This window comes from Labrus bergylta, chromosome 11 (assembly GCF_963930695.1).
Source record: "Labrus bergylta chromosome 11, fLabBer1.1, whole genome shotgun sequence".
In the NCBI taxonomy this organism is placed as follows: domain Eukaryota; kingdom Metazoa; phylum Chordata; class Actinopteri; order Labriformes; family Labridae; genus Labrus; species Labrus bergylta.
Window position 1 is genome coordinate 30,698,269 of NC_089205.1, and position 10,764 is coordinate 30,709,032.

General features: G+C 42.8%; 1 protein-coding gene and 1 long non-coding RNA gene across 2 annotated transcripts; one reads left to right on the forward strand and one right to left on the reverse strand.

Moving 5' to 3' along the window:
* The first annotated feature begins 544 nt into the window (after window positions 1-544).
* Window positions 545-2,533, forward strand: LOC110001669 (olfactory receptor 4B13-like). Its single transcript, XM_020657162.2, has one exon. The coding sequence runs from the start codon at window positions 695-697 to the stop codon at window positions 1,625-1,627; it is 933 nt and encodes a 310-aa protein (XP_020512818.2). The 5' UTR covers window positions 545-694; the 3' UTR covers window positions 1,628-2,533.
* Window positions 2,534-5,065: 2,532 nt separating this feature from the next.
* On the reverse strand, window positions 5,066-10,354 carry LOC136180452 (uncharacterized). The gene is made up of 3 exons (XR_010667101.1): window positions 7,925-10,354; window positions 6,935-7,484; window positions 5,066-6,829 (listed from the first exon to the last, which is right to left on the reverse strand). It is a non-coding gene; the product is annotated as an uncharacterized lncRNA (long non-coding RNA).
* Window positions 10,355-10,764: the final 410 nt, after the last annotated feature.

Consider the following 10,764-nt stretch of genomic DNA (forward strand, 5'->3'; position numbering starts at 1 on the left):
GATCAGCATCACTCTTCGACCTGTGTTTGTCTCATGGTGGAGACTTTTTGTCTGTTTATTCTGTCAGCAGATTTTTGTCAAGCCAGTGAGGTGAGACGTACAGAAGATGTCTGTTATTGATATCAGACACATAACTCACCATCAGAGTGAGACACCTGGGCAGGTGTGTGATTCACACTTCAGCTCTTTCTCTAGACGTTGTTTGTACAAATAAACAGGGACATGTTTTTCCTTTTTCTCAGTTCAATAAAGAAAAGTATAGTTGTTGTCAGATTCAGATTTGATCGTCGTCCTGTGAAATCCAGAGATCCACAGCTGTGGTGATGACAGATCATCATCAGAAACTAAAGGTGGAAATCTGGAGTCAAAGACGACATGTCCTCGTCCCCTCTGCGGAGCGCCGTGCATCCCTGTAGGAGGGACGACAAGCGGAGGAGAAGACGTGGCTACATTTTAAGAGACGCTGCTCAGTTGGAGGGAGAGACTCGGAGACTGCAGCATGTGAGCAGATTGGTGTTCAGTCCCTGTCACACAGTCATCTGAATGAGAAAAGGTTCATGTGTTGTTTCTGTGACTCAAAGGTTCACTTGATACTTCAAGGTGTGAGTATGTTTTGAAATACAAACATGGCTTTTGTTGTGCAGTAGGAACACCGTATGACTTCTCCATGTTCATCCTCTACATGATTTGAATCATGATAAACTCCACACATGGCTCATATTTCACTCTGGGAGCCTACATGGAAACTGGGCTTCTCAAATATCTCTTTTTCCTGATAACTCTGACTTTGTATGTTTTAATAATCTGTGCTAACCTGTTCCTCATCGTGGTGATCTGTATGAACAGAAGTCTTCATGAACCCATGTACATCTTCCTGTGCAGCCTGTTTGTAAACGAGCTGTTTGGTAGCACATGTTTGTTTCCTCTCCTCCTGGTTCAGATTCTCTCAGACGTTCACACTGTGTCTGCTCCTCTCTGTTTCCTGCAGATCTTCTGCTTGTACTCTTACGGGGTAGTCGAGTTTTTTACTTTAGCCATCATGTCTTATGACAGGTATCTTGCTATTTGTTATCCTCTACATTATAACACATGTATGACCCCCAATAAGATTTCTATGCTCACTGCTCTGATCTGGCTGTACCCATTCTTTATCAACGCTGTCATCGTGTTTGTTCTGACCTTTCCTCTGCAGCTGTGTGGGAACATCATCAACAAAGTTTATTGTGACAACTATTATGTGGTCAAACTGGCGTGCTCTGACACCACGCTCAATAATGTGTTTGGACTTAGTCACATGTTTACGGTGATCTTTGGTCTTATCGTTCTAATCATTTACACGTACATCCGGATCCTCCACGTGTGTTTCTGTGGATCCAAGCAGACAAGGCAGAAAGCCGTCAGCACCTGCACACCTCACCTGGCCTCTCTACTCAACTTCTCCTGCGGCTGTTTCTTTGAGATCGTCCAGAGCAGGTTTAACCTTTACAATTTACCAAATATGTTGCGTGTTTTTTTGTCCTTATACTGGCTCACAGGCCAACCACTTGTTAACCCTTTGCTGTACGGGTTGCAGATGTCTAAAATACGCATGGTCAGTAAAAGTCTGTTCTTTCGGGAAACTCGGTGACCAAACATAGAAAATGATCATCCAGGTTAACACCCCGACAAATATCTTCAAATCAGACTCAAGATGATTATCCTGATATGTTCATACAGTTTGACTTCTGTTAAGCCATCTTCAGCTGTTTAGTAATTCAACCTTCATGTACATTCAAGCTGAGTAGGTCAGGGTGCTGGTAGCGTAGTGGTTAGTGTGTTCGCCCTATGTACGAGGCTGTATTCCTCCAAGCAGGCGGGACCGGCCCGAATTCGACCTGTGGCTCATTTCCCGGATGTCGTTCCCCACTCTCTCTCTCGCTCTCTCTCTGATCTCTGACTCTTTCCTCTACTGTCATGTTTCAACAATAAAAGCCCCCAAAAAAATCTGTGTTAGTCAATCAGATTTTATTTTTATAAAAAGGAAACCTCGTGGAACTCCAACTCATCGCTTGATCAGTGAGATAGTTGTTAAGAAAGATTCTTATTTCTAATGGGATATCACAGAGTATGGATCTGTGTGCTTTGACATTCGGCAGCTTTACAAACAGTCCCTGACACACTGATGACTTCTGAGGATCTATTGCTGCTCCTGCCCATCCGTCTGACTGGATTCACTAACGACTCGTACCGGGAAGGAAGCTTTCCTTCTCTCAGCAGCAGACAGGAGCGACCTGTTGAGACGGCCCTTTTAGTGTGCTATTTTAGTCAAGTTTGATTCACATTGCTCGGGCTCTTGTCACCACCACACTTCCGTCTTCTGTTCTATCATTCAGGTGTTCGGTTGTTCTATGGGTGATTTAAAATTTCTCCAGATTTGTGAGAACCAAATAAAGTGATGATCATTCTCCTTCTGTCAGATTGTCTTTTTGACATCATTGTTCTCCATAAAGTCATCTAATCTTAAGGTGTTTCATTCTCCATATGATGAAATATGTTGGGGGTAAAATGTGACTTTCTGAGAGATAGTTAGTTATAACAGGCTGGATAGGATCCGCATCTGGGACTCCAACCCGGGCCACTAGCTTTGAGGACTATCGCCAGTGTACATGGGGCGCACAACTTATCAGATTTATGTTTTCAGGACAATAAGAAAAACAAAGACTCTGTTCTGCAGATAGAAACTTACTAAACAAACTTGATGTTCTTCAGTGTGCATGAGGAAAGTCCTCGAGGATTACAAACAGAAAGCCCCAAAGTGAAGGCCTGAAGCTGCTCCCTGTGCTGCAAGTCTTAATGATCCTGTTTGTGAAGCTGATTACAGCCTCCACGGTGTCCAAGTGTCCACACAGATGTCTCTGGGGTCGGCCTGGTGTGGAGCTGCAGATAGAAATATCTGCTGATGAGGACAGGAGCTCCTCTGAGGCTCGTTAATGTGAACTGATACTGTAAACATGATGAAACCTCTCATCTGAGTCCCAGTGCCCTCTCTCTGTCCACATTAGATCACACTGAGGACCAGACAATGACCTGAGGTGTAATGTTTATGATCTATTCAGAAAGTTTTTAACTTCTTTACCTGAAGGCCTTTGTGAAAAAGTACCCCTCCTGCACTTCCCCCCAGTCTGACAGCCCTTAAAGGAAGAATGTGCAACATTTTCCAAATATATATATCAGCCATCAAGTCTAGACCAAGAGTTTTTAGATCACGCTCATTCTGTGTATACTTACACGAGTGGCCCTGACTACAACACTACCATGACCTTCAGGAGCTACGAGGCCTCAGGAGCTGTACTCTCAAAGCAGGCTGGAAGACGCTGGTTTGGAGGACATACTTAAAAACTACAACATACAATTACAGCCAACATCTATTATGAATAAACACAAAGTGTCTGGTTTAACACAGATTAAGAGAACTTTAGCTTTTTATGATCAATAAGGCTCGGTCTTCGGAATTTGCCGACCAAGCTTGAATGGTCCACGCCAAAGAGATGAGCTTTGGGCGGTGTTGTCATAACTTTGAAGATGTGCTATGTTTAAAGTAACAGCAACATTTTTCGATGCAGAAATGTAAACACAACATTCAAAGTGGGCCCCTCCTCCTGGGCTCATCGCCCTCAGAAGCTCACCCAAACTGCAGGATGTAGTGTGTACGTTTACTGCTTGTAGCTACACTGCAAGCTAACGCACGCTAGCACAAGCTAACCACCGGTGTTTGTCACCTTCCTGTCCAACAGGAAGTAGACCAACTCCACGTCCACGGGTAAAAGACAACACAAGGTTCACCCTCATTTTAGAACAAGCTTTATCCTCTTGGTGTTTCTCCTCACTCTCATTATATTTTCTCTTCTTTGCTGCTACGTCCACGTGTACTGCGTGGGGTCCTTCATCCTGACTGTTTATCAGCTCCCAAGGCTCCAATACTTTAGGGGCATCAGTACCAATGAGAAGATCCACTCCAGCATCAATGTCATGGAGCTCTACATCCTTTAGATAAGACCGCTGAACAAGATCCTCTTGTCGTGGGACATTCAGTGAAGAAACAGGAATGGTCTTTTGTGTTAAAATGTGCTGATTCCATGTTTAAAGTCCCTGTAAACCAAAAAAATATATGTTTTTTAGTTTTTTACACAAAAGATGAATGTGTTATTAACCACCAGGCCAAATGTCAGCAATGAAAAAAACATACAAGTTTATAAAATTAATCTTCAAAATCATGAAAAATGTAGCTGTTCTCTCTCCTCTGGGATGCTGTGGGCGTGTCCATAGAATGTGCCGAAGCCACGCCCACTCACAGAGAGACGTTCCCTCAACTGTCAAAAATGTAAATGACCTGACAATAGAGGCCTGAGCTAACTCCTCTATCAGACCTGTCTGTCACAGAATGGTAATTTTTGTTCTCCATCATTTTTGCTTTAGTCTAGCAATGTGTAATGGAAGCCTGTTTCTCAATAGCATAGCTATCCAAATTAAATAACTTTACCACTTTTTGCCTTGCATCTATTTATGAACCAGGCAGCCATCCTCACACTATAATTGCCTTTGATTTGTATTACCATTTGGTCAAGTTTAACATTTTTATGATCAATAAAAAGGGAAAATGGGGCGCGCTGGTGGCGCAATGGTTAGGATGTGCATCCCATGTATTGAGACTCTCGTCTCAAGCGGCAGGCCCGGGTTTGCCTCCACCCGTGGCCCCTTTCCCATGTCATTCCCCGCTCTATCTCTCCCTGGTTTCAGACTCTATCCACTGTCCTCTCTCTCTCCCTGGTTTCAGACTCTATCCACTGTCCTCTCTCTCTCTGGTTTCTGACTCTATCCACTGTCCTCTCTCTCTCTGGTTTCTGACTCTATCCACTGTCCTCTCTCTCTCTCTGGTTTCTGACTCTATCCACTGTCCTCTCTCTCTCTCTGGTTTCTGACTCTATCCACTGTCCTCTCTCTCTCTCTCTGGTTTCAGACTCTATCCACTGTCCTCTCTCTCTCTCTGGTTTCTGACTCTATCCACTGTCCTCTCTCTCTCTCTCTCTCTCTGGTTTCAGACTCTATCCACTGTCCTCTCTCTCTCTCTGGTTTCTGACTCTATCCACTGTCCTCTCTCTCTCTCTGGTTTCTGACTCTATCCACTGTCCTCTCTCTCTCTCTGGTTTCTGACTCTATCCACTGTCCTCTCTCTCTCTGGTTTCTGACTCTATCCACTGTCCTCTCTCTGCCTGGTTTCAGACTCTATCCACTGTCCTCTCTTACTCTGGTTTCTGACTCTATCCACTGTCCTGTCTCTGCATTAAAGGCACGAAAAGCCCAAAAAATAAATCTTTCAAAAAAAATAATAATAAGGGAAAACTAGTGCTCCATTTACAGCCTTCTGTTGTACCTGTTTTATTTATTTACACAAAGGTAAAATAACCCCACAGTTATCAATATCACCTAGCTAATGAATAACAAGGTCTATTTTCAGTTTTATCTACATACCTGCAGGTCCTTATGCTTGATGTGTGACCCACTGATTTTCATAATTACAACACACAAGCTATGCAACCGGATATACTCAGTAGTATTGTGATAAATGTAGTTTAACACATAATATTTCCGATATCATACTCACTGTTAATTAAGCCATATTTAAACAGGTGCACCTGTGGAGAGTGCAGGATGATACCCACAGAGGTGTAAAGTGTGTGCTGCAAGCAGCTTAACATGGTATGTAAAGACAATTTTTATATATAGTTTCCCTATACAAAATGATGATGAATACTGGATCATCAGAACTGAAACACCTAACACATACTCCAACAAGTTCAGAATAAATGTCTGGAGCCTCCAGAGGAGCCACACTGCATGACTCTTCATCCAGGACTTGAGCCTGTCTGCCTGAAGCCCTACTCCCTGCAGAATGCTCTGAACATTTATCAGACAGACCATGGACTGCTGGAGATGAAGAAGAGAGCTGTGTAAGTCTGAAAAAAAAACATTTTATTCAGGAAAGTCAAAATAACAGTTGTTAGTCAAATTGAATGCATTTCTTAAAAATAAGCTGAGAGTTTTAGGAAATACAGAGTTGGTTTAACTCAGTTTTGGTATTGTCAGGATCAATTCACAGCCAGACAATTAGAATGTAAAGTGTCTCTGAGCTATAAATAAAAAGCCTGCACTTAGGGCGCAGTGGTTAGTGCATGCGCACCATGTATGGAGGCCGTCATCTCAAGCGGGCGGTCCGGGTTCACAGCCCACCTGTGGCTTCTTTCCCCTCTCCCTGATTTCTGACTCTATCAACTGTCCTATCTCTCCAATAAAGGCACAAAAAGCCCAAAATTAATCTTAAAAAAAAAAAAAAAAAAAAAAAGCCTGCACTCATGTGGTGCCTACAGACAAATAAGTAAATAATGTTATACATTCACAAAAGTTCTAGACAGTACAAACACAAGTTAGTGAACATCCAAAAATGACTAGAGAATATACTCAGTAGAGAGCAGTCATCCACCAAGGCCAAATAAATCAGAAAAAAGTGGTCCGTCCCCCCCAGTATGACATCTCATCATCCTGAGCTACAACTCCACTCATGTTAAAAATGAAGTCCAGCTGATGCTGAGGCTTTAACTTAAACCTGAAAATATCCACTCATCACGTATTAAAATCATATGACTTTAATATTTTGTGATAACGCTTCACAACAACTGGATTATTAGTCAAAACTAAAAATGTAACTTGATGTCCAGGCCAATCCATACAGCCAAATAGATTTCAGGCACACTGCAGGTTGAGCCATCTTTCATCTTCTAGGGACCATGATGTGCTGTATAAGACAGAGAAAATTAGAAAACAAGACTATAAGACCACTTAACCCAAAATAAATCTTAATGAATATTTTTACATTTGTGATTATGGGCGTGCTCGCTACCTGGCATCCTTCGTTTCCTGGTGGGGATACCTGGGAAAGCACAACCGGGTAGTGATACCTTCCTGCGTTGTTGTCCATATCCACCATATACACCGGTTTTAGGCCTCCAATTTAAATTATTTCCAAGTTAATGTATTGTTATGTTTGGACATGTGTTTTATATAAAGTTATTTCATTTATTTAATAAACTTTTTTTTCCATCCACTCTATTCCCTCTCTTTCTGTACAAATCCATTCCCACACATGTATGTTACTAACTTGGCTTCCATAGTTCTGCGTTCTCTAGTTGGTGTCCTCTCCCCTCCTCTCACTCTCAGCAGGTGTTATCAGGGCTGTGGAGTCTTGAGTAAGAGACACTCAGGTAGGTGGTGTCATCAGGATCTGCAAAGTTGGAACTGTTATAACGGAAACTCCAAGAGAGGGTGTTTTGTAGGCGGGCTGTCAGGTGACGCAGTTTTTCGCTTGAGTGGAGTAGATGAGAAGAGCAGAAGAACTCAGGATGCTGCGCTTCCCACAGCAATGCTTCTGTTGGCTACTGTAGCTTGAAAACCTGGAGAATACATGTGCAAATAACACAATTGTTTCTGTGCACTGTGTGCAGAGTTGCAGCTATGAAGTAAGAAAATAAATCTTAAAATTTTAGCTGCACTTTGACCATCAATGTTGCAAGATCTTGTACAGCTCGTATGGTTTTCTCTCTTGCATGAAAACATTAGTAAACTGTATGTCAGTAAAATACTGTATTTATTCAGTCACAATTCTTTTAGGTTTTTACCACAGCAGTAACATCAGCATGGTGCTCATAAAATAACCGTGACAGACTCAACATGATGAATATTACAAATAATTTCTTCCTATATGTTGTACTTATTCAAATCTTTGAAGAATATAATTTAAGCAGTGTTTTCTTTGATGTACATATCTAGAAAGTTTGCCTTAACGTCATAGACATTCACTAAGAACAAATAAGACCTTTATATCTCAACATACCTGTAGTTTTTCTGTTGCCTAGTGTTCTCCAAGACAATTGTGTGGCCCCTGTCCTCTTGCCCACAGAGAGGTCTGTCCTCTTGCCCACAGAGAGGTCTGACTTCTCTTGTCCACAGAGAGGTCTGTCCTCTTGCCCACAGAGAGGTCTGTCCTCTTGTCCACAGAGAGGTCTGTCCTCTTGCCCACAGAGAGGTCTGTCCTCTTGCCCACAGAGAGGTCTGTCCTCTTGTCCACAGAGAGGTCTGTCCTCTTGCCCACAGAGAGGTCTGTCCTCTTGCCCACAGAGAGGTCTGTCCTCTTGCCCACAGAGAGGTCTGACTTCTCTGGTGACTTTCTGTGTGTTGTCTCACTGGCACCCTGTCTCTCTTGTTGTTGGAGGAGACCATGTGAAAACGGATAATAGTTTAATTTGCTTGCTAATGAAATATGCTGTTACTGATAATACTGACACATATAATAATCTCTAAACTGCAGTAAAATAACGTGCAGAACTCTGTCAGAGAACCGCGTGATGGCGATCAGGGACGTGCGCAAAGGCAGCCAGACACTGGGGCGGTGGCGGTCGCAGACGCGCCGTTTCTGTCTGGTTATTTAGACACAGAAGGCATCATTTACAACATCAACAATAGCCATGCTAATAGCGGAGATTTAGAAAAACCCCTGGCTGTTGCAGCGCGGTCATTTATGTAGATCTTCCTCCAAAATAACGTTACCCGTTGATATGACCGATTATTATTATCTTACACACAGATGAAAGTTCTATGTCATATTTGATTGGAGCTGGATGCTAACTTTAATCTTACACCACATATTCCCTCTCTCTCCCAACCAAGAAATGGGAGGCATAATAATCATAAACTTGACCACATTAGATATGAAAATCATGCTAGGCTACACAATATAATCACGTTATATTATTTCGCTTGCCAACAACAACTTTGATATAGATTAACATACAGCAAAAAAGGGAAATTTACACTGACATGCAGGCATCCACTGTCCGTGAAGGAGCCAGGTGTCTCCGAGGCGGGTCGGTGACGGTCAGGGGGGGGAGATAGACGTTTCGGGACCACTAAACAGTCCAAGGCGGTTAACCAAAAAACGTGGGCATTGCAGAGGCGGGTGATTTTAGTGAACACCAGCTATCCATCGTGGTACCTCTTCACAAAGTTAATCCACCTGTTCTTCATCTCTTCATCCTTGGGGAATTTGAACAAACAGACCGAGCTGTCCCTGGCATCCAGGGAAGATACACTTGCTGCCGAGGGCATATGTGACAGGTCAATTGAGAACATTGATGTTTATCATTTGGTTATCGGGGACCCCACAAACTAATTTTTGTTGTACTTGTCATTTTTAAATTCTTTAGTTTATAATCTTTTTGAATTCATCTTCAAAGTTGCTAATGTTAATGTATTTTTCTGAACTGCAACATTATTCAAGCAGTTCATGTTTACATGTTATTAATTAAATGTGCTGCATAATCTACACCACTAGGTGGGGTCTGTGAGTGAGAAACAGTGACATGCAGGGGTTCAGGGAAGAAGAGTGTTGTTGTTGTGATGCTCCAGAGTTAGTAAGAAAGCTGTAGTTATGATTCAGCAGCTGAAGAGACTCAGAGTGAATGAAGGTTCTGGGTCTTTGTTAACCGCTTAAATAAAGTGAAGACAAGTGAAACGACCTTTCAGCGTCCGCCTCAGTTTCTGGCTGCAACATATTTTGGTGAGCCAGCCAGGAGCCAAGAGAAAAGTTGGCTGGACTAGCCTCCGCCTCTACACACGTGGTAGAAGAAAATAGCTTCTCTCGTGAAAAATCGAATTAAAATGGATTTGGAGACTCTTCTGGACCAGACCAGCACCATGCTGTGTCAGCTTAGCTGGGACCGACTTTTGGAGGTGTGTAAATATCTTAAATGTATCAAAGAAGACGACGAGACTGTTGCTAACAAAAGTAGAAGAGCCCTGATAAAAATTGTGGAAAATGAACTGGATGACATTGAACGAAAAGCAGAGCCAGATGAAGCGATGCGGGTTATTAAAGAACTGTTGACATTTCTGGAAGGCAAGATGGCGAAACGCAGTGAGGGAGTCACGCCACATGACAGATGAAAGAAAAATACTGCGAGCTGCAGCAGTCCCGTAAAGCCTTAGATGAGGAAATACAAAGTATTGGAGAAACGTTGAACATACCAAACATCCCCACAGTCGTCCCTGTCCAGGACCCTTCACCTAAGTTGCCAGAAGTAACTATTCGCTGTGAGTTTAGGATCTGTGGCCAAATCGGCGAAGGAGGACAGCGTGACAAGCTATCCTGCACTAACCTCATGCACCAGAGAGACAGCGGGCTCCGCAAGGGGCAGGTGAGACAGAAGTCGTTGAAGCAGTGATAAGGGCCATCAGCCCAGGTTTAAAGCTACGCGACATGCATGAAATAAAGACTGATTTGACCATGTCTCAGCTTAAAACAATATTAAAGGGGCATTACAAAGAGGACGACACAACAGATCTGTACCAAAACCTGATCAGCATCTCTCAAGAGCAAAAAGAGTCAGCACAAGATTTTCTGTTCAGAGCTATTGAACTAAAAGACAGACTGCTTTTTGCTTCCAAGGGGAGAGGATCTGAGGAACACTATAGTGCAGACCTAGTCAAAAAGAAGTTCCTAAGATCTGTGGGGACAGGACTGCTTAATGACAATATCAAATACCAGATCAAGCCTCTACTAGACAACCCAGATGTGACACATGAAACTCTGATTGAAAAATAACTGAGGCGGCTAACCTTGAAACTGAGAGGCTCAATAAGTTGAAGAGGAACAGCACAAAGGCACCCAAAGTGAAT

What these genes read in the sequence shown, in the direction of transcription:
- LOC110001669 (XM_020657162.2), top strand. Translation starts at nt 695, where the DNA reads ATGATAAACTCCACACATGGCTCATATTTCACTCTGGGAGCCTACATG.